The sequence below is a fragment of the Amblyraja radiata genome, chromosome 39, assembly GCF_010909765.2.
Source record: "Amblyraja radiata isolate CabotCenter1 chromosome 39, sAmbRad1.1.pri, whole genome shotgun sequence".
Classification (NCBI taxonomy): Eukaryota; Metazoa; Chordata; class Chondrichthyes; order Rajiformes; family Rajidae; genus Amblyraja; species Amblyraja radiata.
Window position 1 is genome coordinate 1355843 of NC_045994.1, and position 24890 is coordinate 1380732.

Consider the following 24890-nt stretch of genomic DNA (forward strand, 5'->3'; position numbering starts at 1 on the left):
CCTAGGCCCGCAACCTTGGCGTGATCTTTGATTCCACCCTCTCCCTTGAGCCTCACATCCGCCATGTCATTAAAACCTCCTTCTTTCATCTCCGCAACATCGCCAAACTCAGATCCTCTCTCACACCTCCCGCTGCTGAAAGACTCATCCATGCCTTCATCTCCTCCCGACTGGATTATTGCAACTCACTTCTCCTTGGCATCAGCTCTACCTACATCAACCGACTCTAACTGGTCCAGAACGCAGCCGCCCGACTCATCATCCACACCAAATCCTGGCATCACATCACTCCAGTCCTCAAACAACTTCACTGGCTTCCCATCTCCCACCGGATCACCTACAAAATCCTGGTCCTCCCCTACAAAGCCCTCCACCATCTGGCCCCCCCATATCTCACTGACCTCCTCTCCCCCTACCAACCCTCACGGTCCCTCAGATCCACATCAGCCGGTCTCCTCTCCATCCACAAGTCCAACCTCCGCAGTTTTGGGGACAGAGCCTTCTCCAGGGCAGCTCCCAGGCTCTGGAACTCCCTCCCCCAACTGATCCGCAATTCCGTGTCCCTCACCATCTTCCAGTCTCGCCTCAAGACCCATCTCTTCACCTCTGCCTATCCTTAGCCCCACGTCCCCCTCCCTTTTCATCTGTGCATTAATTGCCTCATATTGTGTTTTGAATTGAATTCTGTCTTTACTTTGTGTACTAGTCATGTCTCTACTATTTATTTCATTCCCCTTACATGTTTTTCCTCTACCTGCTAAATTTTTGTCAGGTGGACTTGAGACTCTTGAAAGGTGCCCATAAATAAAATTTATTATTATTATTATTATAGAGTGGATGTGGAGAGCAGGGGGCGGAAATCCCGGGGGGGCCAGGGGACAAATAGTCCCCCCTCCCTCTGTTTTGAGTGGAGGGGGACATCCCCCCCAAGTTTTTGTAATCCGGATTTTAAAACCTGGCGAAATCTCCGCTTTCCGCGAGACAGATCGAGGGCGTCGATTGGACGAGAGAGACGTCGGTCAGCAAGCAATGGTGGCGGGACATGATGATTCAGCGCAGTGATTGGAGGAGAGAGGTGTCGGTCAGAGGCGGAAGTAGGGGAGGGGTGGGGACTGAGGATAGAGCGTAGTGATTAGAGGAGGGAGATGTGGCACAGACCTGCGCCTCATCCGCCGCCAGGATCGATCCCGGCTCTCCGGCGCTGTCCCGTCCCCACCCGAGTGCCCCCCCCCCCCGTGCCCGGGGGTGGCCTGACACGTCGGGAATCAGACGGGAGCTGTGCCCCCAGGCCCACAGCCAGCCCAGAGGAGCAGGGTTAAACCCAGCTCAACTCTGCCTGTCCCGCCAGGTTAACCTGCAGCCCTGCCTGGGCTTGCGGGAAATATGGCCCAGGTTTACAGCAGCGCGGAGAAGCAGCGCTGGTATCCCGTCAGTCCAGGCAGGGCTGTAGGTTAACCCGGCAAGACAGGCAGAGTTGAGCTGCATTTAGCTTGGTGGAGACGATGTTTCCACTAGTGGGAGAGTCTAGGACTAGAGGCCATAGCCGTTGAATTAAAGTGCGTTCCTTTAGGAAGGAGATGAGGAGAAATTTCTTTCGTCAGAGGGTGGTGAGGAATTCTTGCCACAGATGGCTGTGGGGGCCAAGTCAGTGGATATATTTAAGGCAGAGATAGATAGTTTCTTGATTAGTACGGGTGTCAGGGGTTATGGGGAGAAAGCAGGAGAATGGGGTTAGGAGGGAGAGATAGATCAGCCATGAATGGATGGCAGATTAGACTTGATGGGCCGAATGGCCTAATTCTGCTCCTATCACTTATGACATTATGAGAAGGATCGGGGAAACTGAAATGTGGGGAGATCTGGACCACATGAGATGGAATCAAAGACTGAGATTTGTATGGGTGTGAATCAATCGGCAATATTCAGACAGGTACTGTCTGATTTACCTCTTTCCCATTGGACTTTGTATCTGAAACAGATGCGCTGGTACTGGTGAGAACTCCGTATCTTCCCCATTGTTCTACATATTGTACAGAGTTTGACATATTTAAGTGTAATATTATCTCATCTGTTCGCAGGAACAATGAGACATTACACCAGGGGCAATGAGACTGTTCAGTTATGTTTAGTTTATTGTCACGTGTACCGAGGTTCAGTGAAAAGCTTTTGTTGGGTGCAATCCAGTCAGCAGAAAGACAATACATGATTACAATCGATCCATTTACAGTGTATAGATAACTGATAAGGGAATAACGTTTAGTGCAAGGTAAAGCCAGCGAAGTCCGGTTAAGAATAGTCCAAGGGACATCAGAGGTAGATAGTAGTTCAGCACTGCTCTCTGGTTGTGGTAGGTTGATTTAGTTGCCTGATAACAGTTGGGGAGAAGAGGCTTTTGGCACATTGGCCTTCATCAGCCACAGTTTCCTACAACTTTAGGCTGTGCACGCCATACGCAAGAAGAAGAAGTTCAGCCAGAGTATTGAGTATAGAAGTTGGGAGGTCAAGTTGCAGTTGTATAAGACGTTGGTGAGGCCACATTTAGAGAATAGTGTTCAGTTCCGGGCACCATGTTATAGATAAAATGTTAGAGACAATTATTAAAGAAACACTAACGGGGCACTTGGATAAACATGACTTCATCAGACAGAACCAGCATGGTTTTGTGAAGGGGAAATCGTGTTTAACGAATCTGCTCGAATTCTTTGAGGAAGTAACAACCCGGGTGGATAAAGGGGAACCGGTGGATGTGGTATACTTGGACTTCCAAAAGGCTTTTGACAAGGTGCCACATAAGAGACTATTGCTAAAAATAAAAAATTATGGGATTGGGGGTAATATATTAGCATGGGTAGAGGATTGGCTAACAAATAGGAAGCAGAGAGTGGGGATAAATGGTTCATACTCGGGATGGCAACCGGTAACTAGCGGGGTTCCGCAAGGGTCGGTGCTGGGACCCCAGTTGTTCACAATTTATATAAATGATTTGGAGGAGGGAACCAAGTGTAATATATCAAAATTTGCGGACGATACGAAAATGGGAGGGAAAGTAGGGGATGAGGAGGATAGGAAGAGTCTGCAAAAGGATATAGATAAGCTAGGTGAGTGGGCAACAACTTGGCAGATGAAATTTAATACTAATAAATGTGAAGTCATTCACTTTGGGGAAAAAATGATAGGGCAAGTTATTTTCTAAATGAGGAGGAGCTGCGTTGTAATGCAACGCAAAAAGGATCTAGGGGTATTAGTACATGAATCACTAAAAGTCAGTATGCAGGTGCAGCAAGCAATCAGGAAGGCCAATGGAGTTTTGGCCTTTATTGCTAGGGGGATTGAGTATAAAAACACGGAGGTCTTGCTGCAGCTGTACACGGTATTAGTGAGACCACATTTGGAATACTGTGTACAGTTCTGGGGTCCATACTTAAGAAAGGATGTACTAGCCCTGGAGGCAGTGCAGCGAAGGTTTACAAGATTAATTCCTGCAATGAGGGGATTGACATATGAGGAAAGGTTAAGTAAGCTGGGACTCTACTCTTTGGAGTTTAGAAGAATGAGAGGCGATCTCATTGAAACGTATAAGATCGTGAGGGGCCTTGATCGGGTGGATGCACCGAGGATGTTCCCAATGATCGGGGAGGCTAGAACTAGGGGACATAGTTGCAGAGTGAGGGGGGGCTCTTTTAAAACTGAGATGAGGAAGAACTTCTTCACCCAGAGGGTGGTTAGTTTGTGGAATTCACTGCCCCAGGGAGCAGTGGAAGCAGAAACGTTAAATATATTTAAGTCAAAAATAGATGGTTTTTTAGCTGCCAAGGGGATAAGGGGCTACGGGGAGAGGGCAGGGATATGGACCTAGGTATGGTTAGTATAGTAAGACCTGAGTGATCTCCTGGACAAGTGTCGATCGCCTGGATTGGGGTCGGAGAGGAATTTCCCGGATTTTTTTCCCGAATTGGACCTGGGTTTTTGTCCGTTTTTTTGCCTCCCCCAGGAGATCACGCGGTTCTTGGGGTGGAGAGGGGTGATAGCGGTATAAAGGGGAGGGTAGTGTCTTGTGTTCTGTGTCTTGTGTCTACTGTTTGTGGGTAAGTGTGTCTGTTTAGTGTTCAGCCATGAGTGAATGGCGGTGCGGGCTCGACGGACCTGGTGGTCTACTCTCGCACCTACTTTCTATGATTCTATGATTCTATAGGAAAAATGTTGTCAAGCTGGAGAGGGTACAGAGAAGATTTACGAGGATGTTGCCAAGACTGGAGGGTCTGAGCTACAGGGAGAGGTTGAGTTAACTGGGACTCTATTCCTTGGAGCGCAGGAGGATGAGGTGATCTTCTCGAGGTGTATAAAATTATGAGAGGAATAGAGCAGGAAGATGCACAGGATCTCTTGCCCAGAGTAGGTGAATCGAGGACCAGGGGACATAGGTTTAATGTGAAGGGGAAAAGATTTAATAGGAATCTGAGGGGTGGGCGGTGGGTGTATGGAACAAGCTACCAGAGGAGGTAGTTGAGGCTGGGACTATCCCAATATTTAAGAAACAGTTATACAGGTACATGGATAGGACAGGTTTGGAGGGATATGGACCAAACGCGGGCAAGTGGGACTAGTGTAACTGGGACATGTTGGCCGGTGTAGGCAAGTTGGGCCGAAGGGCCTGTTTCCACACTGTATCACTATGACTCTATGAGATAGTACAACAGGAGCAGTGAAGCTGAGAATTTGTCAGCATTTGTCAGCCCTCAGCTAAGGGACTGGCAGCAGTGGGGGGGTGGGGGGGGGGGGGGGCTGGGGGTGGTCTCGTGGGGCAGATCCGGGGCCACATTGCGGGGCCTGGCGAGTATTTGCTGCACTGCTATAATTGTGGTAAGTGTGGGAGGTGTGGGGCACTGGGGAAATAACACTGGACTGAGAATGCTGAGCAGTTGTGACCAGTGTTGGCATCAAGTTGAACACGTATACAGAGACACAGTGAGAAGCTTTGTTGTGTGCTATCCAGTTAACTCATACTGTACATGAGTGTAATTAAAGCATTGATAATTGCAACAGGTTATGGAAAAGGAAATCTGAGTGTAGAACATGGTATCAATGCGTTACAACTTCACTGTTGCAGGGCAGCATGGTTGAGCAGTGGTAGAGTTGCTGCCTTACAGCACCGGAGACCCGGGTTCCATCCTGACTACGGGTGCTGTCTGTACGGAGTTTGTAAGTTCTCCCCATGTGTGCTGTGTGTGTGAATGTGTGTGTGAGTGAATGTGTGTGTTCGAACGTGTGTGTAGGTGTGTGTACATTTCCTTTCTTTAGAACAAAACAGTACAGCCCAGGAACGGGCCCTTCGGCCCACCATGCCTGCACTGACCACAATACCAATCTAAACATGATCCCTATCCCGCCATGCCCTACCTGTCTGGTACCCGGATGGGACGCCAAAGGTCGAGAAGCTGCAGGAAAGAAGTCGAAGCCAAGATGCAAAATGGACACGACGCCAAAAGGATACGAAGCCGAACGGACATGAAGCCAAGTGTACACGATGTTGAACGGACATGAAGCCAAGTGTACACGATGTTGAACGGACATGAAGCCAAGTGTACACGATGTTGAACGGACATGAAGCCAAGTGTACATGACACTGAACGGACATGAAGCCAAGTGTACACGACACTGAACGGACATGAAGCCAAGTGTACACGACGCTGAATGGACATGAAGCCAAGTGTACACGATGCTGAATGGACATGACGTCGAAAAGACGTCGAACGGAAAAAAAAAAGTAACAAAATCTTACTTTTCTTTTTTTTACTTACTTATTGACATAGAAAAGCCTCTGTGGCAATCGATGCAGCTTGGAGTCACTGCCACCATTTTACAAACGCAAGTTGAAGCTCCCTCCCGTCTCCTCCCGGCCAATGATGTGATGGACGCGGGGGGTCTGGACCAATTGCTGACCTTTGTCAATGACTGACAAGGTGTCGGACCAATCCCGTTCCCCGGAGACATCATGTCCGTTCTGCATCTTGTCCGTTCTGCGTCGTGTCCGTTCGGCTTCGTTTCCTTTCCGCGTCGTGTCCTTTTGGTATCTTGGCTTTCGGCGTGATGTAGGTTCGGCATCTTGGCTTCTTGGCCTCAGCTTCTCATCCTTCAACATACCTGTACCTGCCCATGTATCTGCTGAAGTGCCTCTTGAACACCACTATCATATCTGCCTCCACACCAACTCTGGCAGCAAGTTCCAGGCCCACACCCTGAGTAAACATAGATAATAGGTGCAGGAGTAGGCCATTTTGGTCCTTTGAGCCAGCACCGCCATTCAATATGATCATGGCTGATCATCCAAAATCAGTACCCCATTCCTGCATGTTCCCCATATCCCTTGATTCCGTTAGCTTGAAGAGCTAAATCTAACTCTCTTGAAAACATGCAGTGAATTGGCCTCCACTGCCTTCTGTGGCAGAGAATTCCACAGATTCACAACTCTCTGGGTCAAAAAAACCCAAACATGCCACACTTTAGGTTAGTTTAGTTTAGTTTAGAGATACAACACAGAAACAGGCCCTTCGGCCCACCAAGAACGTGCTGACCAGCGATCCCTGCACACTTTACAATTTACAATTTTTACTGAAGCCATTATCATACAAAGTCTTTGGAGTGTGGGAGGTAACTGGAGCACCCGGAGAAAACCCACGCTGTCACAGGGTGAAAGTACAAACTCCGTACAGACTGCAGGATCGAACCCAGGACCCTGGCATTGTAAGGCAGCAACTCTACCGCTGCGCCACCGTGCCACCACGCTGCCCCCAAATGTAAGTATTATGTCTCGCTGTTTGACCAGCGCAATAATCAACCATTAACGTTGGTATTTTTCTCTTGCAGATCATTGGGCAACAACAATCTGCCCACACTTCCCCGAGACCTCTTTGCAAACCTTCAGGTCTTGATACATTTGTGAGCAAACTTTTATTCAGCTTTTGAAGACTGTCTGTATTTCACAAACTAAATCGCATCTCAAAATAAAACTGGGGGGAGGGGGGGGGATCATAAGATGCAAGATTTCTGTGTTCAGATAGCGAATGTACAAAGCTTCATCTCAGCAGAAGGTCTGGATGATTGAGAACTAGATGCAGAGAGTCTCTTGCCCAGAGTAGGGGAATCGAGGACCAGGGGACATGGGTTCAGGGTGAAGGGGGAAAGATTTCATAGGAATCTGAGGGGTAACTATTTCACACAGAGGATGGTGGGTATATGGAACAAGCTGCCTGAGGAGGTAGTTGAGGCTGGGGCTATCCCAACGTTTAAGAAAAACTTAGACAGGTACATGTACAGGACAAGTTTGGAGGGATATGGACCAAGCGCAGGCAGGTGGGACTAGTGTAGCTGGGACATTGTTGGCTGGTGTGGGCAAGTTGGGCTGAAGGGCCTGTTTCCACACTGTATCACTCTTTGACTCGATGACTCTAAGTAGGAATCATGAGCAAAACACAGTGCGCTGGAGGAACTCAGCAGGTCAGGTTGCATGTGTGGAGGGAATGGACAGGTGACATTTTAGGCCAGGACCCTTCTTTAGACTGATAAAGCATCCTAGACTGAAGCATCATCTGTGCATTTCCCTCCACAGATGCTGCATGACCAGCTGAGTTCCTCCAGCACTTTGTGTTTTACTCAAGATTCCTACATCTACTGTTTCTTGTGTTTCCAAATAGTACTACTGTCTTTGATTTTTTTAAATGTTACCTTGTGGGTATTATCAAAGCTACTGAGAGTTATTTATTGAATAGATCAGAGTAATCTAGGAGTGCAGGTACATGGATCCCTAAAAGTGGCAATGCAGGCAGATAGGGTTTAGTAAGCTTTTGGCATATTGGCCTTCATCAGTCAGGGTATTGAATATAGAAGATAGACACAAAATGCTGGAGTAACTCAGCGGGACAGGCAGCATCTCTGGAGAGAAGGAATGGGTGACGTTTCGGGTTGAAACCCTTCTTCAGACCTGAAACATCACTTATTCCTTCTCTCCAGAGATGCTGCCTGTCCCACTGAGTTACTCCAGCATTTTGTGTTTATCATTAGTGTAAACCAGCATCTGCAGTTCCTGCCGACGTGTAGAAGTTGGGATGTTTTGTTCCAGTTCTGTGTAGGAAGGAACTGCAGATGCTGGTTTCAACCGAAGATAGACACAAAATACTGGAGTAACTCAGCGGGACAGGCAGCATCTCTGGAGAAATCGAATAGGTGACGTTTCGGGTTGAAACCCTTCCTCAGATTGAGAGTCAAGGGAAAGGGAAATGAAAGATATAGACGGTGATGTAGAGAGATATATAGAACAAATGAATGAAAGATATACAAACAAGTAACGATGATTAGGGAAACAGGCCATTGTTAGCTGTGGGCTGGGTGAAAACGAGTATACACAATGAGACTCAACAAGATAACTTTGGTATGACTTGGGTGGGGGAGGGATGGAGAGAGAGGGGATGCAGGGGTTACTTGTAGTTAGAGAAATCAATATTCATACCGCTGGGTTGTAAGCTGACGTACCCGACAAAGAGGCAGGCGTAGCTGGGGCCCATGCGCGTGCCCATAGCTACGCCTTGTATTTGGAGGAAATGGGAGGAGTCAAACGAAAAGTTATTGAGGGTAAGGACCAACTCCGCTAGGCGGGGGAGAGTGTCAGTGGACGGGGATTGGTTGGTCCTGCGGTCGAGGAAGAACCGGAGGGCTTTAAGATCATCCTGGTGGGGGATGGAGGTGTAGAGTGACTGGACATCCATGGTGAAAATGAGAGGATGGAGGCCTAGAGAATGGAATGCCTGGAGACGACGGAGAGTGCCTGAGGTGTCTTGAACATAGGTTGGGAAGGATTTAACCAGGGGGGATAGGATGGAGTCAATGTATGTGGAAATAAGTTGGATAGGGCACGAACAGGCAGAGACAGTGGGTCTACCGGGACAGTCCACATTGTATTACTGTGTTAACACAAATGAACCAGTCGGGGTGGGCTGATGTATAGTGGGTCCGGGTGCAGGAAGCATGGTGGGGACAAGCTGGCCTGTGACATGTGCAGTAAAGTAAACCCACTTGCCATTCCTGATGGCTGGGCCATGATGGCTGTGATTGAGTAATGCCATGGTCTCTGGTCTAAGCTGACATTGGACAGAAACATGGGCATTGCCAACCAACAAACCCACCCGTAAATGTGAGAGCTGAGAGCAGGTGCTGTACTGTACAGTCAGGGTTCATGGGGAGAAGGCAGGAGAACGGGGTTAGGAGGGAGAGATAGATCAGCTATGATTGAATGGAGTAGACAATTGGCCGAATGGCCTAATTCTGCTGCTATCATGACCGTATGACCTTAAGGTGAGCCAAGCTGCGCTGTCCTGTTTTGTTTCATTATCCTCAGAAGACGATGCAAGGAGAGGTTTGGATAGGATGGGACTTTATTCCGTGGAGTGTACAAGGTGGAGGTATATTAAATCATAAGCATTGTTGATAAAAATGGAAGGCCAGTCTTGGTCCCGGGATAGGGGAGTCTAAAACCAGGTGGCATTGGCTCAAGGTGAGAGTGGAAAAGACTTCATAAGAACCCGAGGGGCACCTATTTCACACCGGAGGTGGTAGATACTTGGAACGAGCTGCCAGTGGAGGTCGTTGAGGCAGGTACTAACACAACAGTGGTCTGTGTCTATTTTAATTTAAGTTAGGTTACTTTAATTTGGATGGGCAACGTTCACAAGGATATGGGCCAAACATGAGCAAATGAGACAAGCTCAGATAGACATCTTGGTCGGTATGGACTAGTTGGGCCGAAGGGACTGTTTCTGTGCTGTACGACTATGACTGACAAGGTACAATGTCTCTGCAGACTGTCCCAGCATGAGATGTGTCACAGGCGGCACAGTGGCGCAGCAGGTAGAACCACTGCCTCACAGCGCCAGAGGCCTGGGATAAACCCTGACCATGTGTGCTGTCTGTGTGGAGCTTGCACACTCACTGTGACCTGGCGGGTTTTCTCGGTTTCCTGCCAAATCCCAATGATGTGCTGGTTTGTAGGTTAATTGGCCCTCGGTAAATTGTCCCTAGTGTGTAGAGAATGGATGAGAAAATGGGAAAACATAGAACTAGTGTGAACGGGTGATCGCTGGTCGGCACGGATTGAAGGGCCTGTTTCTATGCTGCATCTCTAAACTAAAACAAGCAGAGATGAGAAGTGTTGTGGATTGGAGGATTTATCAAACCCTTGGCAACCAGCGTTAGCCAGAAGGGTGAGGAGAACTCATCATTTAATTTACTTTAGATCAAATGCTGAAACTGGCCCTTCAGCCCACCGAGTCCACGCCCACCAGCGATCCCCGCACACTAACACAATTCGACACACACTAGGGACAATTTACAATTTTACCAAGCCAAGTAACTTACAAACCAAGATAAACACAAAATACTGGAGTAATTCAGCGGGACAGGCAACATCTCTGGAGAGAAGGAATGGGTGACGTTTTGGGTCAAGACCCTTCTTCAGACCCATTCTTTCTCTCCAGAATTGCTGTCTGTCCCGCTGAGTTACTCCAGCATTTTGTGTCTATCTTCAGTTTAAACCAGCATCTGCAGTTCCTTCCCACATAACTTACAAACCTGTACGTCTTTAGAGTGTGGGAGAAACCGGAGACCCCGGAGAAAACCCATGCGGTCATGGGGAGAAGGTACAAACTCCGTACAGGCAGCACCTGTAGACAGGATCGAACCCGGGTCACTGGCACTGTGAGGCAGCAGCTCTACCACTGTGCCACCATGCCGTCCTGTGGTGGAGTTTGGTAAGGCTGTGATAAACTACAGTAAATGTGTTCAGTGTATGCAAGTGTTGTAGACTGCCGGGAGAAATCTCTGGCAGATACCAGCTGTAGACATCAATCTGGGCCAGGATTTTAATGGGCAGTGTTTATTATCTACTGCTCCTGATTGGGAGTCATTTACATTCTGCACCGCACTCACCATGTAAGTGGGCACCTTGGCAGGATGTTCCCCTCTGTGCCAATCCACCCCCTCTCTCCAGAATCCAGGCTGTCTTACACATGGCACTGAGAGTGTCAATGCCCAACGGTGCCGCATCCATCCAACACCACCACCTAAATCTGCAACTGACCTGTACCGACAACCTCACAAATAAACCATTAGATTGTATCACAACTGACATTAAAACAGCAAGCCAGAAATAGTTGCAGAATATTTTTATAGCTATCAATCACAGTTTTTCTCCAGCTGTTATCAACTGAACCGTCCTCTCACCAGCTAGAGAGCAGTCATGACCACCCATCTACCTCAATGGAGACGGAACTATCTTTAATTGGACTTTACTGGATTGATCTTGCACTAAACGTCATACCCATTGCATGTATCTGCACACTGTGGACGGCTTGATTGTAATTATGTGTAATCATTCTGCAGACTACAGCACACAACAAAACATCCTTCTACCTAACCTAGGTACATGTGACAATCTTAAACTCAATTAAACTAAACTAAATTAGACAAAACTAGACTAGACTGGACTAGACTCCAAGTACGATAGTTGATGAAGTCCATGAGTTCTGCGTGGGTGTAGGAGGTAGCAACGATGTAGACATCAATGTAACGGAGATAGAGTTCGGGGATAGGGCCAGTGGACACCTGGAACAGGGATTGTTCAACGTACCCTACAAAGAGGCAAGCGTAGTTGGGGCCCATGCGGTTGCCCATAGTTACGCCTTAGACTTGGAGGAAGTGGGAGGGGTCAAAGGAGAAGTTGTTGTGGGTGAGGACCAGCTCCACTAGGCGGAGTAGAGTGTTAGGAGAGGGAAATTGGATGGTTCTGCAGTTGAGGAAGAAACGGAGGGCTTTAAGGCCTTCCTGGTGGGGGATGGAGGTGTAGAGTGACTGAATGTCCATAGTAAAGATGAGGGAGTGGGGGCTCGGAAAACAGAAGTCATTGAAGAGATGAAGGGCATGTGAGGTATCTTGGACATAGGTCGTGAGCGATTGGACCAGAGGGGATAAGATGGAGTCGAGCTAGTTTTTTTGGCCTTCCATCACAGCAATGTGATGGATGTTTATGTAAATTATGTTGTGTCTTGGGTCTATTTGTTTGTAATGTATGGCTGCAGAAACGACATTTCGTTTGGACCTCAAGGGGTCCAAATGACAATAAATTGAATTGTATTGTATTGTATTGTATTGTATTGTATTGTATTGTATTGTACGTGGAAATCATTTCAGTGGGACAGGAGCAGGCAGAAACAATGGGTCTGTCAGGGCAGTTCTCTTTATGAATTTTGGGGAGAAGGTAAAACTGGGCTGTGCGGGGCTGGGAAACGATAAGGTTGGAGGCTGTGGAAGGCAGACAGCCAGCAGTGATGAAATCTGAAATGGTATGTGAGATTCAGGCCTGGTGCTCGTCTGTGGGGCCATGGACAAGTAGGAGGTGTAAGAGTTGTCGCCTGGCCACAGCCCGGTAGAGGTCAGCGCGCCAGACTACCACGGCACCTCCCTTGTCGGCGGGTTTGATTGTAATGTCAGGGTTGCTGCAGAGTGAGCGGAGGGCTGTACATTCAGAGGGGGTGAGGTTAGAGTAGGTAAGGGGAGTGGAAAAGTTGAGACGGTGGATGTCACGCCAGCAGTTCAAAATAAAGAGGTCCGGAGAGGGTAGAAGGCCATTCTGGGGAGTTCTGGGGACTAGACTAGACTATACTAGACTAGACTAGACTATACCGGACTAGACTAGACTAGACTAGACTAGACTAGACTAGACTAGACTGGACTAGACTATACCAGACTAGACTAGACTAGACTATACCAGACTGGACTAGACTATACCGGACTAGACTAAACTAGACTGGACTAGACTATACCGGACTAGACTAGACTAGACTATACTAGACTGGACTAGACTATACCGGACTAGACTAGACTAGACTAGACTAGACTATACTAGACTGGACTAGACTATACCGGACTAGACTAGACTAGACTAGACTGGACTAGACTATACCAGACTAGACTAGACTAGACTAGACTATACCAGGCTAGACTATTGGAAATATATCACCACACCAAACATGCCATAGAACACAGAACAGTACAATGTAGGAAGGAACAGCAGATGCTGGTTTACACCGAAGATAGACACAAAGTGCTGGAGTAACTCAGCGGGACAGGCAGCATCTCTGGAGAGAAGGAATGGGTGATATTATGGGTCGAGAACCTTCATCAGACTTGCAAGCAGAAACAATGGGTCTGCCAGGGCAGTTGTGTTTATAGATTTTTGGGAGGATTTTGCCTGTCCCGCTGAGTTACTCCAGCATTTTGTGTCTAGAACAGTACAACACAGGAACAGTGCAGGTTTGGGTCACAATGTCCGTGCCAAACAGGATGTCATAGAGTGATACAGGCCCTTTGGCCCAACTTGCCCACATGGCCAACATATACCAGCTGCACTAGTCCCACCTGCCTGCATTTGGTCCATATCCCTCCATACCTGTCCTATCCATGTGCCTGTCTAACTGTTTCTTAAATGTTGGGATAGTCCCAGCCTCATCTACCTCCTCTGGCAGCTTGTTCCATACACCCACCACCCACTGTGTGAAAAATATACCCCTTGGATTCCTATTTAATCTTTTCCACTTCACCTTGAACCTATGTTCTCTGGTCCTTGATTCCCCTACTCTGGGCTAAATTTAAAGTTATATTAATGTAGAGATTAGCAGAGGAGATTAATTTAAATTTAAACTCTGCCTGCATGTGATCCATATCCTCCATTCCTTGCATATCTATGTGCCTATATAACAGGCTTTTACAATATCACTATTGTACTTGCCTCCAACACCACCCCTGGCAGTGTGTTCCAGGCACCCACCACCCTCTGTGTAAAATACATGCCCTGCACATCTCCTTTAAACTTTCTCCCACTCAACTTGAATCCATGCCCTCTAGTCTTTGACATTTCCACCCTATGGAAAAAGGCTCTGACTGTCTACCCCATCTATCCATCATCTTTTTATATACTGTACCTCTATCAGGTCTCCCCTCAACCTCCGACACTCACGTACAAAATCATGAGAGGAATAGATCTGGTAGATGCAGAGTCTCTTGCCCAGCATAGAGGAATTGAGGACCAGAGGACACGGGTTTAAGGTGAATGAGAAAAGATTAATGGGAATCTGAGGGGTAACTTTTTCACACAAAGGGTGGTGGGTGTATGGAACAAGCTGCCAGAGGGAGGTAGTTGAGGCTGGGACTATCCCAACGTTTAAGAAACAGTTAGACAGGTACAGATTCAGATTCAGATTCAAACTTTATTGTCATTGTGCAGTGTACAATACAGAGACAACAAAATGCAGTTAGCATCTCACCCAGAAGAGCGAACATAGAATAATGAGCAATAAATATGGATAGGACAGGTTTGGAGGGATATGGACCAAACGCAAGCAGGTGGGACTAGATTAGCTGGGACATGTTGGCCAGTGTGGGCAAGTTGGGCCGAAGGGCCTGTTTCCACACTGTATCACTCTATGACTATGACTCCAGGGAAAAAATCCAAGTTTGCCCCAGCTCCCTTTACAGCTAATACCCTCCAATCCAGGCGGCATTCTTTCCAAAGCCTCCAGATCCTTCCTGTAATTTCGAGCGGTTGTATTAAATTAAACTCCGTTGTGCAAACTAAGTTAATCTTCTTGATTTTCTGCAGAGATATCCGTGGGAACGCTTTCCATTGTGACTGTAAAATGAAATGGCTGGTGGAGTGGCTGCAGACAACCAACACCTCAGTCCCTCCGTCGTACTGCGTCAGCCCAACCAAGTATCAGGGCCACACCATCAACAACCTGCCTCTCCACCAGTTTGACTGCATCACCACAGGTCTGTATCTGTTCTGTAACCACAGAACAGCAACAACAACAAATTCCTTTCTTATGTTTAGTTCTGGGCACCATGTTATTGGAAAGATGTTGTCAAGCTAGAAAGAGTACGGAGAAGATTTACGAGGATGTTGCCAGGACTAGAGGCTCTGAGCTGCAGGGAGAGGTTGTGTAGACTGGGACTCTATTCCTTGGAGCACAGGAGGATGAGGGGTGATCTTATAGAGGTGTAAAAAACCCTGAGAGGAACAGATAGGGTAAATCCACAGTCTCTTGCCCAGAGTAGGGGAATCGAGGACCAGAGGATATAGAAGGGAAAAAGATTTAAAAACAATCTGAGGGGTAACTTTTTCACACAAAGGGTGGTGGGTGTATGGAACAAGCTGCCAGAGCAGGTAGTTGAGGCTGGGACTACCCAACATTTAGAGTCATAGAGTGATACAGTGTGGAAACTGGCTCCTCGGCCCAACGTGCCCACACCGGCCAACACGTCCCAGCTACACTAGTCCCACCTACCCGCGTCTGGTCCATATCCCGCCAAACCTGCCCTATCCATGTACCTGTCTAACTGTTTCTTAAAATTTTGGGATAGTCCCTGCCTCAAGGATATCGTCTTTTCTTTGTTATGCATCAGTGCACCCTTTGTGGGAACAACTAATAGTAAGATTAAACAAGAACTTACCAGTTTGAAGTTTGATCTGTATTTTATGAGGAGTTACGATGAGGGATTACGTGAAGAACCCGCTCAGTGCGCAGGCGCGGCATACTTCCAAGCAGCGGTGTGGAATCACAGATAGACACAGTTATTTTGAAGTAAACATAGTAAAGATAAGGAGACATCAATTTATTAGTTTGATCCATATAATGAGGGTGGGAGCGGAGGGCACGTAATCCCTCATCGTAATTCCTCATAAAATACAGATCAAACTTCAAACTGGTAAGTTCTCGTTTAATCTTACTATTTTACTTCGGAGTCACGTGAGTGACTACGTGAAGATTTCAAAGCTCTGTGATTTCAAACCGTGTAACAGTTTCATTTCACTCACTGCCGAAGTTCTTGAGGGAGGAAGTGTTATCGTAAAGAACCAATGAGTCTATTTGTAGAAAAAACACAATGGTATTTTTTAAACAATAACAACAAATAATTAAGTTGCTCCCCTGGGCTTAAATTAAATATTTGCAGTTCGTAAATCTTTACTGCAAATAAACCAGGTTTTGCCAACGGCTTATTATAAAATTTCTGAACGGTCTTTTCCCTTCCCACCATCCTGCTGTAGCCAGGATGTGGTCTATAGGCATGTCCATTCTTTAGCCGTCGACATGGATGCTGCCCTGGTGGAATAAAATTTGTACATGTTAGTGTTTATCCCAGCAGTTTCTAGCACCTGCTTGAGCCATCTCGCAATGGTTTGGCTCGTACCCCACCATAAGGTTTTTGTGACTGACCCACAAGGCTTTTCATCTCCCTCTAATATTCTGGTTGTGTCTATATAGGATAGTAGGTGGGTCATGGCACATAACCGTGGTTCTGGTGGGTAAGGCACGACTGGATTAGGTGTTCCTGGTCTGCTCTGTTTGACCAGTCGCTGGATAACGACAGATCTGGTCTGGAGCTGTGATCATGTTGTCCAGTCGCAATAGGTGTAGTGACTGAACCCTCTGAGCGGATACAAGTGCCATCAACATGAGCGTCTTTAGTGTAGCTTGCTCGAGGCCGGGGGATCTGGCTGGTGGCCATTCCCTGAGATATGTCAGGACCACACTGATATCCCAAATATGGGTATACCTGGACTTAGGGCTTGATATTGTAAATGCCCTTCATCAGTTTTACCACCAGTGGATGGGATCCCATCGCCTGTTGTCCTGCCGCTGGTTTGAGATAAGCAGAAAGAGCACTCTGCGCTGTGTTGATGGCACTGTAGCTGATCCCTACATCGTGGTGTAGATGGTCAGGAACTCCAGTATGTTGGTGGCCGTAGCTGTTGCGTATGTTGTCCATGTTTCCTGGCAGTACTTCTCCCTTTTTTGATGCTGGTTAAGTACTGCCTCTTGGTGGATGTTCGAAGGGATGCCGACATGGTGGTGATGGTTTGTTTGGACAATCCCAGTTCCAGGTAAGGTCTGTTCAAACTTGCAACCCAGGCGTTTAATTTTCTCATGGCATGGGTGTTTAGCTTACCTGGTAGGTAAGTAGCTGATAGCCAAATATGTCTTTCGACATACCATTGCCAAATCATGTTGACCAATTTGTCGCATGATAATGATTTTATGCCACCCATATGGTTAATATAAGCCATCACCGTAGTATTTATCAATTTGTAACCAAAAATGCAAGTGCTGCATATTAGATAAGTATGCTTTTAAACCATAAAAGGCGCCCAACATCTCTAGATAGTTAATGCCCAGTGTAAGTAGTAATGATGACTCTAGTTTAGTCCATCTACCACTTGTGCTGGATATGGAGTTAGTCGCTCCCCAGCCTTGAGCACTGGCATCTGTTTGAATAACTAAAGTAGGGTTAGTGATAAAGATAGGGCTGAAACTATGCCAAACGTTTTCTGCCCACCACTGTAGCTCTGATATTGCTTCAGTGGGTAAGTTCATGACACGATCATAGTGACCTGTATGTCGTTTTATTGCCCGTACCTTTGCTCTCTGTAAATTTTTTGATAGTGCAAAGGTCCGAATTGTGTAGCCGGAAATGCTGCTACCATTTCCCCAATTACTCTTGCTACTTGTCGAATAGTTGGTCGCTCGTTGACCATTAATTTGTTGCATGATTGTGCTAATTCAACCATTTTTGCCTTTGGCAAGGTAACAGTCATATGGACTGAGTTAATTGTGAAGCCCAGGTAGTCCATGATAGTGGATGGCTTCAACTTAGATTTATCTGGATGTAGGACGAACCCCAGAGTTTCGAGGAGCTGTTTTGTAGCTGATACTGCTGCCACAGCCAATTCCATCGTTTTCCCTACTATGAGAATATCCTCCAGATATGCCATGACAATATGTTTTTGTTTTCTTAGTATTGCTATGGCTGGGTTCAATATTTTGGTGAATAATCTTGGGCTGAAGTTCGCCCATAGGGCAATGCTTTGTACCATCCAGATAAATTTTAGGTATCTGCGATGATCCTTGTATATGGGTACTAGATAGTAAGCATCTTTAAGATAAATGCTTGCCATGAAGTGTCCTTTGGAATTCAGTTGTTTGGCAGTAACATATGTCTCCATTTTGAAATGTATATACTTAACAAATTTGTTTAGTGATGTTAAGTCAATGATGATGCGACAGACACCATCTTTTTTGGTTTTAGTGAATATATTCGATACAAATTCCAAAGGTTCATGTTTGGTCTTTTCGATGACCCCCTTTGTGATAAGTCTCACCAGTTCAGCTTGTCCCTCACGTTTCTTTTTGACGGAGGGAGAAATACCCTTTGGGGCCATTGTTGAACTGGCGGCGTTTTTTCTGACATGAATTGTATTTTATATCCTGTAATGTTGTTGAGTATATACTTGTCACTCGTGACCATACCCCATGCTTCTTTAAACAAGTGTAATCTCCCCCCTGTTAATAAAGCACCCTTATTCTCTATATGCTGGTAGGGACCAGACCCACCTACCTCCATGGTTATTGGCGATTCTGTTTCTTCATTTTCCTGAAGATTTTGTTCTGACGTGCTGGTGATGTTGGGGGGAGGCGCATTTTCCAGGGGGTCCGCTGCGGGCCCTGATCTGAAAGATCTTTGGGGATAATGTGCGGACCCCACGCGTTCACCAGTCCCATATTGCGGACGTCGACTGGTGGATGCCGTGGGGTGCTGCCGCTTGGGTATCGGAGGTCTTGGTTTGCTCGTCCCGGGGCCTGCCCTCATTAGGCCGAAGGTTTTTGATGCTTCCTGCATCTCCTTCAGTTTTTTATTGAAATCTTTCCCAAATAGCAGCGCGTCCGTCTCCGCAGCTGGGGCTTTACACAAGCCAGCAAATTTGGGATTGAGGGCAGGTCTTATGTTTCCCTCCGGAGATTGTTGATCTCAAATTGTGTGGTACACATTAATGCCAGCACATCCTGCTGGCAGGTATCCATCTCCGTGCTCTCCACGGAACGAGCAAAGGCTGTGATGGCTGACGTCAGGAGCCTTAGGATCCGCTGTAGCTTGAGTTCTTGGGTCTGGATGTGTGACCCACATGCCCCCAGATTTGGCTGTTGACACTTTTTACTTTGAGGGCCTCACCGTTTTCTGGTGCTGTGTTGTTTCAGCACCTCAGCGAGCACCTTTTCCAGTAATGGTTGATGCTGGCCGCCATTCTTGGTTCCAGCGGTGCTCCAGCCCGTGGGGTTGCTACAAGCGGTCCATCACACCCAACAGCTCTTCATGTTCCTGCACCCCTGGCATACTCCCGAATTTGTCCGCCTGCCCCTGTTCCAGACCAGCCCAGCCCTGGTCACCAATGCTAGCCTCCAGTAATGAGGGAGCAGAGGGCAGTGCATGAAGCACTGTGGAGGGGGTGCCTGACCTCCCTCCTCGAGAGCGCTCTTTCTGCGCATCTCGCTGGAGCTGCTCCAATTGCTGTTGGATGCAGCTCAGGCGGCTGTCTCTCCTCCATTTAGGTGGAGACATGTCCCCGTCCGACGAATCGGACGCCACCGGCCGGATGCCTGTTCGGATGGCTAGACATCCAGCCCGCAGTTCAGGCACTAGCGGGACTGGGCTCGGCGCGGTGATGGGGATAGCGGGGCGACCGGTAATTGTTCCTACTGCCTGTTGCTGCCCCCCCTCCTGCAATGGAACGCTCCTCCGCTGGAGTCGAGCAGGGGACAGGTTCTTCTGGAGCTTTTGTGCCTTGTAGTAGCGAGAGCGCCCCTCAAGCAGCGCGTCTCGCAGGCACTTGCTCCGTGAGCCGCTCCAGCGGCTCAGGCGGCTCTCTCTCCCCCCGTGCGGGTGGAGAGACGTCCCGTCCGACATCGGGAAACACCTGCCGGATGCCTCTCGAGTGGCTATGCGTCCAGCCCGCTGCTTCAGGTACTAGCGGGCTGGCCTCGGCACGGTGTCGGGGAATTACGGAACACCGGGTAACGCTCCTACCGCCTGTTGCTGCCCCCCTCCCCAACGGGAAAACGGGGGACAGTTTTGTTCCATAGCCTTTTTCTCTGCCTGTAAAAAACACAAGCAGAAAAAGGCTCACCTGTAAAAGAAAACCCGACCTCAGGGTACTCACCTGACGGTCCGGTTCATCCTGTAACGGGAAAGCCTAACTCCCGTGGCAGCCGCTGTTGCACTGCTGGCGTAAAATGCCGCGCCTGCGCACTGAGCGGGTTCTTCACGTAGTCACTCACGTGACTCCGAAGTAAAATCTATGTAGCACCACAGTCTCACCTCAGTAGATTCAGGGGTGGAGTACAGGCGGATAGAACTACTTTTGGGAGATCAGAGGTCAGCATCAAGACACAGATTTGTTTGAGGACAATTGAGAATATGATAGGCAAATGAAAGGAAGGTAAATGCAATCTAGCATTTATTTCAAGAGAGCTAGAAATAAGAACAGGGATGTAATGTTGGAGCTCTATAAGGCAATGGTCAAACCGCATTTGGAGTATTCTAAGCAGTTTTCAGCCCCATATCTGAGGATGTGCTGGCATTGGAGAGATTCCAGAGGCGGTTTACGAGAATGATCCCAGGAGTGATAGGGTTAACATATGATGAGCGTTTGACAGCACTGGGCCTGTACTTGCTGGAGTTTAGAAGGTTGGGGTGGTCCGAATAGTGAAAGGCCTGGATAGAGTTGATGAGGAGAGGATGTCTCCTCTAGTGGGAGAGTCTCAGACCGTGACCTCACAATAAAAGGAGGAAGGAGATGAGGAGGAATTTCGTTAGCCAGAGGGTGATGAATCTGTGGAATTTCTTGCCACAGATGACTGTGAAGGACGTCAATGGATGTTTTTAATTTAGAGATTGACTAGACGGGATTTTGATTAGTACAGGTGTCTGGGGTTACGGGGAGAAGGCAGGAGAAGGGGGTTGAGAGGGAAAGATAAATCAATTATGATTGAATGGCATAGTAGACTCGATGGGCCGAATGGCCTAATTCTTGTCCCAGAACATGAACTTATAGGACAATGCAGAAGGAACCTTATTTCCTAACTGGTAATGCCCTGTCTTATAATTGTTTAATGCCACAATACAATGGTGATTTTACTCTGGATCTGAGGCAGAAATGACTCTAATTATTGAATGATTCCTGTAAAAAGAGCTTTGTAAGTGAGGTTTGGTAATGTGCCAGTGCTGACAGGGCCATTACTTATCCCAGCCCTGTAAATGTTGATGAGCTCATTATCATAGTGCTGTGGTCATAATACCAGTCACAAGAATACATGACAATATTATCACTCATTTGTCTTCACAGAGTTCACTATACATCAAACACTACCATTCCAGTCCATCTCAGCTGAATCGTTTTTATATGGCGATGATCTTTTCATAACATTTGCCCAGGCCAATAATGGCAACTGTACCTTTCTGATGTGGGATCACGTTGAAATGGTCTTCAGGAAATCTGAAAATATCTCTGGTAAGCTGAGGGATTGTTATTAAGTAGATACGTTAAAATAAGTTTGATTACAGTTAGATGTCTTCATATGTTGATCATTTTTAGGAGCAGAATTAGGTCATCATGTATACTCCGTCTTTCAATCCTCTTTCCCTCTCAACCACATTTGCCTGCCTTCTTCCCATAACCCCTGACACTCTCCCTAATACTGGAGAGTATTCTGAGGGATAGGTTATACAGGCATTTGGATGGGCAAGGGCTGATTAGGGATAGTCAGCATGGGAGATCATGTCTCACAAAACTGATTGAGTTTTTTGAAGATGTGACCAAAAAGGCTGATGAGGGCAGAGCTTTAGATGTTGTGTACATGGACTTCAGTAAGGCATTTGACAAGCTTCCGCATGGTGGGCTGCTCTGGAAGGTTAGATAACATGGGATCCAAGGAGCTGAATGGATTACAAATTGGCTCCATGGAAGGAAGCAGAGAGTGATGGTGGAAGGTTGCTTCTCGGACTGGAGGCCTGTGACTAGTGATGTGCCTCAGGATTCGGTGCTGGGCCCGTTACTGTTTGTCATCTACATCAATGATTTGGATGAGAACATACAGGGCAAGATTAGCAAGTTTGCTGATGATACAAAAGTGGGTGGTTTTGCAGATAGTGAAGATGGTTGTGAATGATTGCAGCAGGATCTGGATCGGGCGGCCAGGTGGGCTGATGGAATTTAATACAGAGAAATGTGGGGTGTTGCATTTTGGGATGTCGAACAAGGGCAGGACCTACACAGTGAGTGGTAGGCCTCTGGGGAGTGTTGTAGAGCAGAGGGATCAGGGAGTACAGGTGCATGGTTCCTTGAAGGTGGAGTCGCAGGTAGATAAGGTGGTCAAAAAGGCTTTTGGCACATTGGCCTTCATCAGTCAGAGTATTGAGTATAGAAGGTGGGAGGTCATGTTGCAGTTGTATAAGACATTGGTGAGACCGCATTTAGAATATTGTGTTCAGTTCTGGGCACCGTGTTATAGGAAATATATTGTCAAGCATGAAAGGGTTCAGAAAAGATTTACGAGGATGTTGCCAGGACTAGAGGGTGTGAGCTATAGGGAGAGGTTGAGTAAGCTGGGTCTCTACTCCTTTGAGCGCAGGAGGATAAGGGGTGATCTTATAGAGGTGTATAAAATCATGAGAGGAATAGATCGGGTAGAGTCTCTTGCCCAGAGTAGGGAATTGAGGACCAGAGGACATAGGTTTAAGGTGAAAGGGAAAAGATTTAATAGGAATCTGAAGGGTAACTTTTTCATACAACGGGTGGTGGGTGCATGGAACAAGCTGCCAGAGGAGGTAGTTGAGGCTGGGACTATCCCAACGTTTAAGTGACAGTTGGACAGGTACATGGATACAGTGTGGAAACAGGGGGGCAGGTGAGTGCAGTGAGTTAGGGTCAGGGGTAGACTAACCCTCACCTTCACACCTTTACATTTACATCGAGCCTTTAATGTGGGAAATAATGGACTACGAGCCCACTGAGAGCGAGTGATAGAAATAACATCAAATCATTGGAGGCTGGAGATAACTGAAGGGGTGACAAAAATAGTGTAAGGAGATTCTTATAGGAGGAGGGAGAGGGGGAAGGGTTGTTGGAAGGAGTTTGGACCATTTGTACGATACAATACGATACAATATTTATCCCAAGAGGGGAATTGGTCTGCCATCAGTCATAAATACACAACAAGATACATGAAACGTGACATTAAAGTGGCCAGTGGAATGTTCAGCATTGGGGATGGGCAAAGATTAGGGGGGGGGGGGGGGGGGGGGGGAGGAGTCAGTCTACCATACGACAAAAGGGGGAGGAGTTGTAAAGTTTGATAGTCACAGGGAAGAAGGATCTCCTGTGGCGTTCTGTGCTGCATCTTGGTGGAACCAGTCTGTTGCTGAAGGTACTCCTCAGGTTGACCAGTGTGTCATGGAGGGGGTTAGCCCGGATGCTGCACAATTTGAGGAGCATCCCCCCCCTCCAAGACCAGCTGCCATGAATGCAACTGATTACGTCCCTGTTTTAATATTGTAGTGCTCTGGAGCTAACTGCTAACATTGTGTTTGCGTTGAGCCACTGGAGCTGGCACAGACAGTAACAGTGCCCTGGTCTTTGTCCCCTGAGCCCGTGCAGCCGTGCACTGCAAGCCGCTGGTGATTGAGGACAAGCTGTACGTCATCGTGGCCCAGCTCTTCCACGGCTCCCACATCTACCAGTGGGACGACTACGGAGGGAAGTTCATCAAAATCCAGGACATTGACGGCAGCAAGATCCGCAAGCCCAACGATGTGGAGACATTCCGGATGGATGGAGACTGGTACTTCATTGTGGCCGACAGCTCCAAGGCTGGAGCCACCACCGTGTACAAGTGGAACAAGGGCGGCTTCTACACACACCACTCGCTGCACGCCTGGCACCGCGATACCGATGTGGAGTACGTGGAGATGGACAACAAGCACCGGCTGGTGGTGTGCAGCAGCACACAGGGCCCAGTGGTGTATCAGTGGAACAAAGCCCAGCGGCAGTTCAGCCCACATGCCGAGATCCCCAACATGCTGGATGTTCACGCTGTCCGTCACTTCAAGCTGAAGAAGGTGGTGTTCCTGTGCCTGGCCCGCTTCATCGGTGACTCCGCCGTGGTGAGGTGGGAACACCAGCGCTTCACCGAGCTACAGGCCCTGCCGTCCAGGGGCACCATGGTGCTGCAGCCCTTCAGTGTAGCGCACTGGCACTACCTGCTGCTGGGCTGTGACTTCTCCTTCTCCCATGTGTACCAGTGGGACCAGGACAAGCTGACCTTCGCCAAGGTGCACGAGTGGAGCGTGCGGGCACCCCGAGCCTTCCAGCTGGTCCACACCGACGACATGAGCCTGGTGCTGGCCGCCAGCTTCAAAGGCAGCACCATAGTCTACCGGCACCGTGTGGTGGACACCAGTGCCTAGAGCACCACCACCGTGCGAGGAGATGCCCTGCAGTCTCCCGGCAACAAACACTGTCACCCCACCTACAGTATCCCAACAACAACCACCATCTCCACATCTACAGCCGAACAACTACCACCGGCAGTGCACCCTGCAGTCTCCCGGCAACAAACACTGTCACCCACCTACAGTATCCCGGCAACAAATACTGTCACCCACCTACAGTATCCCGACAACAACCGCCATCTACAGCTGAACAACCACCACCGCCACTGCTCCCTGCAGTCTCCCAGCAACCGGCATCATTGCCCAACCTACAGCCAACAAACAACCACCATCTCCACACCTACAGTCTCCAAACACCAGTCATCGTCACACAACCTACATGCCCCCAGCAACAACCATCGCTGCCCCTACAGTCTGCGAACAACATCCATGACTGCCCCTCCGGGCTCCGAACAACAGCCATCGATCTCACCCAGTCCACAGCCTGTTTCCTTTATCACCGTTACTTG

At 48.0% G+C, this 24890-nt stretch overlaps 1 protein-coding gene across 1 annotated transcript in view; it reads left to right on the forward strand.

The window, feature by feature from the left end:
- LOC116967502 (leucine-rich repeat LGI family member 3-like) overlaps window positions 1–24890 on the forward strand; it is a 44503-nt gene extending 19613 nt beyond the window's left edge. The window contains exons 5-8 of the mRNA XM_033014133.1: window positions 6865–6936; window positions 14702–14871; window positions 21278–21442; window positions 23579–24890. Of these exons, the coding sequence (XP_032870024.1) occupies window positions 6865–6936; window positions 14702–14871; window positions 21278–21442; window positions 23579–24396 (1225 nt within the window). The 3' untranslated portion in view covers window positions 24397–24890. The remainder of the gene's footprint in view (window positions 1–6864; window positions 6937–14701; window positions 14872–21277; window positions 21443–23578) is intronic.